Source organism: Xiphophorus couchianus, chromosome 9, assembly GCF_001444195.1.
Source record: "Xiphophorus couchianus chromosome 9, X_couchianus-1.0, whole genome shotgun sequence".
NCBI classification, from domain to species: Eukaryota; Metazoa; Chordata; class Actinopteri; order Cyprinodontiformes; family Poeciliidae; genus Xiphophorus; species Xiphophorus couchianus.
Window position 1 is genome coordinate 560,786 of NC_040236.1, and position 5,871 is coordinate 566,656.

Consider the following 5,871-nt stretch of genomic DNA (forward strand, 5'->3'; position numbering starts at 1 on the left):
GGGGGCATTTTGGGGTCTGATGACAGGCCTGGTGATGGGACTGGTCCGCATGATTCTGGAGTTCTCCTATACAGCACCATCCTGTGGTCAGCCTGATCATCGGCCCTCTGTTTTAACTGATGTCCATTACCTTTACTTTGCTCTCATTCTGCTGGCTCTTACATGCCTAGTAATTCTTGCTGTCAGCTTGTTGACTGCTCCAATACCAAAAGAAAATGTAAGCTGCATTCATTAATTTTATTTTTAGATGTGAAAACTGAAGGTGCAAATAAACAACATTAAACAGGACATGTATTGTCTCCAAAAGTTAGCTAGCGGCAGAGAGTTGGAACTGAAATGTCCCCAGTTGATGACAGGGAGATGCACAGAACAAGCAATCATGTGCGCATACACCATCATCAGACCACTGGCTTAAATGACCCCTGGTCAAATTGCTCAACTTACCCCAAACCTGCCATTTCAACTTTATTTATGTCCACAACTAAAATGGTGTTTATGACCTCATGTTGTAGCTCATACATAGCACAATTGATATATAAAGCAATTTTTAAAAATATCTATTATAATCTAAACATGTCATGAAGCGGTGTGTTGAGGTGGTGAGGCAAACGCAGATGGAACCAGGTTAGATGAATAATGATGTTTTTAATGATGAAACACAGTCCAAACAACGAGCAGCAGGCACACGGAAACACTGACAACGAATAGACAAGGCATAGACGACGACTAGACTGGACATTGACGAGGACCCGACGAGGAACAAGGAACACAGGTGGAGTTAAATACATGGGAGGGTAATGACAGAACGAGACACACCTGGGAACAATCAAGGGGAGGACAGGACAACGAAGAGACGCAAGGACACAAAAAACTCTAAATGAACACAGAAAACACAGATCCTGACAGTACCCCCCCTCAAGGGCGGCTACCAGACGCCCCAAAAAAAACCCACAACAAGGGTGGGCGGAGGGGCGCCGGATGGGGGGCTAGAGTCCAGAAAAACAAAAAAAAACAACCCACCATTGTGGGCGGAAACACAGGAAGGGCCAAGAGTCCAAAAACAAACAAAAGACTACCCACAGGGTGGGCGGAGGCAAAAGAGGCGGGAACCACGGAGGTGGTCCGGCGGTCGACCGCGGCGCTGGAGGCGGGAACCACAGAGGTGGTTTGGCGGTCGTCCGCGGCGCTGGAGGCGAGAACCACGGAGGCGGTCCGGCGGTCGTCCGCGGCGCTGGAGGCGAGAACTACGGAGGCGGTCCGGCGGCCGTCCGCGGCGCAGGAGGTGGCAATGGGGAGTCCCGGGGGCCGCCCTCAGACGGCGATGACGAGCCCCCCGAGGCAGGGTCTCTGGTGGAGCACAGGGGGTCTCAGTGGGAACGCCGGGGGTCTGAGTCGGAACACTGGGAGTCTTATGAGGAACGCAGGGGGTCTTGGTCGTCGGGGTCTCGGAAGGAACGCAGCGGGTCTCGGGAGTCGGGGTCTCGGAAGTAATGCAGAGGGTCTCGGGAGTCGGGGTCTCGGAAGTAACGTAGAGGGTCTCGGGAGTCGGGGTCTCGGAAGTAACGCAGAGGGTCTCGGGAGTCGGGGTCTCGGAAGTAACGCAGAGGGTCAGGGTCTCGGGTGGAACGCAGAGGGTCAGGGTCTCGGGTGGAACGCAGAGAGTCTGAGTCGGAACGCAGGGAGTCTCTGGAGGAACACAGGGGGTCTCAGTCGGAACACTGGGAGTCTTGGTCGGAACGCTGGGGGTCTGGGTCTCGGGTGGAACACTGGGGGTCTCGGTCTCGGGTGGAACGCACAGGGTCAGGGTCTCGGGTGGAATGCAGAGAGTCTCGGTAAGAACACAGGGGGTCTCAGTCGGAACACTGGGAGTCTCGGTCGGAACGCTGGGGGTCTGGGTCTCGGAAGGAACACTGGGAGTCTCGGAAGGAACACTGGGAGTCTCGGTAGGAACACTGGGAGTCTCGGTAGGAACGCCGGCTGGAACGCCGGCTGATTCTGCCTCCGGTGCGCCGGCTGGAACGCCGGCTGATTCGGCCTCCGGTGCGCCGCCGGCTGATTCGGCCTCGGGTGCGCCGGCTGGAACGCCGGCTGATTCGGCCTCGGGTGCGCCGGCTGGAGGTGAGCCGGAGCGGAGCCTCGGGGCTGGCTGCAGGGGCGAGCCGCAGCGAAGCCTTGGAAGCGGCTGCGGGGGCGAGCCGCAGCGAAGCCTTGGAAGCGGCTGCGGCTCCGGAAAGCGACGGGGGGCCGGGTTCACCGGCGGCTCACGTCGCTGTCTCCGGGCAGACAGCGGAGGTGACGGCTCCGGAAGGCGACGAGGGGCCGGGTTCACCGGTGGCTCACGTCGCTGTCTCATGGGCAGACAGCGGAGGTGACGGCTCCGGAAGGCGACGAGGGGACGACTCCACCGGCGGCTCACGTCGCTGGCTTCCCGGACGAAGGAATCGACGGGGGCCGTATCCGGGGGGTGCTAACACCAGCCTTGTTCCCCGGAAAAGCTCCCGCTGCAGGTCGGCGAGAGCTTCAGCCAGCTCCCTGTCCTCCCTGCCGGACCTCCGCCTCGGGCCGCTCTGCCCTTTAGGAGGTAACCTCACTCCAGCTGGGTCCATTTTAAAGCGAGCCTCACCGTTCGGTATGGTCGGGTCCTTCTGTCATGAAGCGGTGTGTTGAGGTGGTGAGGCAAACGCAGATGGAACCAGGTTAGATGAATAATGATGTTTTTAATGATGAAACACAGTCCAAACAACGAGCAGCAGGCACACGGAAACACTGACAACGAATAGACAAGGCATAGACGACGACTAGACTGGACATTGACGAGGATCCGACGAGGAACAAGGAACACAGGTGGAGTTAAATACATGGGAGGGTAATGACAGAACGAGACACACCTGGGAACAATCAAGGGGAGGACAGGACAACGAAGAGACGCAAGGACACAAAAAACTCTAAATGAACACAGAAAACACAGATCCTGACAAAACACAATTCTTATGAAACTCATAAAACGCTAAATTTCAAGAGTGAAAGAGAGTTTCTGAGAAATAAAAATCTAACCAATTTATTTTCTTCACAAGCTTCATTAAAAGATGCCTTCCTCCTAACTATTTGCAAACTTATAAAAACATGCTCAATGTTTTTACAGCTTCCTAGAAACAACTTAGGCCCTACCCCTCTATATCCCAGTTAATCCTAGTTATGAAAAAGTGCATTAAGCTCAGTTTATTACTCAAATTAGTTTCAAAAGTTTCTATCGAAGATCATCTGCATTGTTGGTAGTGATCTCTCTCATTTGTCTCCTGACAATACTCCATAGATTCTCTACGGGGCTTCAGGTCAGGCCAGTCAGCTGGCCAATAAAGCACAGTAACACCAGGGTTATTCAATCAACTTTTGATGCCTTTGGCAGTTGGGCCGGTACCAAGACCTGATGAAAAATTAAATCAGCATCTCCATAAAGCTTGTCAGCAGAGCAAATCATGACAGTCAGCTGCATTGACTGTGGACTTTAGAAAACACAGTGAACCAACACCAGCAGATGGCATGGCCCCTCAAATCAAGGCCAAAGGTTCCGGAGGTGGGACCCACAACTGGATGCTCCAACCATTAAATTGTGGACATTAATATTTCTTTCAAAATGGGACCTGTTTAAAATATAAGTCTTTTTTCTTTGAGACTCAACTTCTAACTTTGAGTTTATTGTGCTCCAGTAAAGGATAAAATACTACAGACAAATAGAGGAAAATAGTCTGTCCCTATTCACTGGCTCAAGCAGACTCCAGCACTTTGATGTAAAGAAATGTCAGCACAGCATTTTTATGATGTTAAATTTTTTTTAACAATATTTGTAAAACGAAATCTTCCAAAAATGTCCCGAATATATCAAACTTCTTAATTGATACATATAATAATTTATTACAAGCATTAAAACAGAAACCTGCTCTAAATGTCTTTGGTTCAGCTCATTTCTCACTGCTTTACCTCTCCTGTGCAGCTCCACAGACTAACCTGGTGGTCCAGATTTAATCTTGAGCCTCGCGTCGACCTCACAACTCCTCAAAGGGTACCAGATCCAGAGAACTCTGTTAGCTCTGAGGCAGAACAGTCTCAACCACCTACATGGAAAAGAGTTGCTATGTGGCTCTGTGGCCTGAGTAGTCCAAGCTCACAATCTGTACCACCAAATACACAAAGCAATGATCTGAACTTTCTGCATGAGAAACCTGTTTGGAGGAAAGTCTGCAATTTTAACGCTGTGCTGCTCCTGGCTTTTAATGTATTTCTCTGGGGATACTTTGCATAAAGTTGTGCTTAGAACTTGTAGCATTTTATCTCAGTATCTGTGGAGGAGTTCTCTCTAATGTAAAGACACATTGTACGGTGGAACTAAGATGATTGTCTTGTGTCAGCAAACTAATATGTGAATGTGATGTTTCAGTATTCAAATACTTGATGAAAAGTTGAAATTTATGACTGTTAAATTCAATGTATACAGACATTATGAATAAAATCAATTCTATAGATGTATAACAGTATAATTTACAATGCTCATCAGAAGTAGTACTGCTCATTTTTGGTTTGAAAGTCCACCTTGAAAATAGCTTTTAATAAATTGTGAAACCAAATCAAATTCTCCTCCATCTGCCATTGTGGGCATAAAATAAAAATAAATTTGCAAGTATTAATGTGTGCAGATTGCTGAGGACTTCAGACGTCATTGTGGACCTTCTAGCTCCCTGTTGAGGAGAATTGGACAGTTGATTGATTAAAAAACACTGTTCATTGCCAGATAGTTTAATTAATGTAGGCTTACTTTACTGATTTAGAAAGTGTGGGCATATTAGATTACTACTGTCAACACATAGACACATCTGATTTTGTGAAACATAAACGTGTATGGGAATTTGTGCAGCCAAGAGAAACATTACAAGCAAAGAGAATAAACTATTGGAATAGTTTTTTATTGGTCTGGAGTAATATTCTAATTCTGAATGCCATGTTTTTAATAGCTGTAAGCACAAACGCATAATTAGCAAAAAATAAAGGCTTTCAAACACCCATCTATGTGTAATTCATCTATATAATCTGTTTCACTTAAAGTTCCTGGAATAAATAGATATTGCAAAATTATCCCAATTTATTGGATGGGACTGTATTATTGTTTCTGTCAGGATCTGTGTTTTTCTGTGTGTTTATTTTGAGTTTCCTGTGTATCTGTGTCTCCGTGTTGTCCTGTCTCCCTTTGATTAGTCCCCAGGTGTGTCTCGTTCCCTGATTACCTCTTGTGTATTTAGTGTCACCTGTGTGTCTGTGTCTCGGTCGGGTCCTCGTCTCATTTTGGCTTCTGTTCTGCCGTATGTCCAGGTTAGTCCATTCATGCTCTCTGTTGCTACCTGTGTTGAGCCTCAGCTTCCGCTCAGCAGTGCTGCCAGGGATTTGAACTGTTTGTGTGCATTATTTCGTCATTAAATCTACCATATTTCTCTTACCTGCATGTGTCTCTTAGCGTTTTGCCTCACCACTCATCCACACCACTTTATGACAGTTTCAGAAATTTCACATAAAAGCCAATTAAATAATGATAATGCACTTTATTTAAAAAGGAATAATGTAAAACTCAAACATCACTATTTGCTGCGCTGTGCCAGATTTTAGCAATAAAAGCTAATTTGCATCTGCAGGCTAATTTTTTGGGAACAGTGTATTATATTTTAAAATACACCGTGTTTAGTGTTTTTATTTATAGTAAACCATCCAGAAATTCATCAAGGTGCTGAAGCTCTGCCTAAAGTGGTATGTTTTTTAATTTTTTTTTGTTGTTGTTGTATTTTTAAGATTCCATTTTATTTGTATGTAAAATGAGTAAAAACAAAA

General features: G+C 47.0%; 1 protein-coding gene across 9 annotated transcripts in view; it reads left to right on the plus strand.

Moving 5' to 3' along the window:
- slc5a9 (solute carrier family 5 member 9) overlaps nt 1–5,057 on the plus strand; it is a 48,783-nt gene extending 43,726 nt beyond the window's left edge. For 7 of the 9 annotated variants that reach the window (XM_028027757.1, XM_028027759.1, XM_028027756.1 and 4 more), the window contains 2 exons: nt 2–217; nt 3,992–5,057. In XM_028027757.1, the coding sequence (XP_027883558.1) occupies nt 2–217; nt 3,992–4,300 (525 nt within the window). In that variant the 3' untranslated portion in view covers nt 4,301–5,057. The remainder of the gene's footprint in view (nt 1; nt 218–3,991) is intronic. The other 2 variants (XM_028027763.1, XM_028027761.1) reach the window with 2 other exon arrangements.
- The last annotated feature ends 814 nt before the right edge of the window (nt 5,058–5,871 follow it).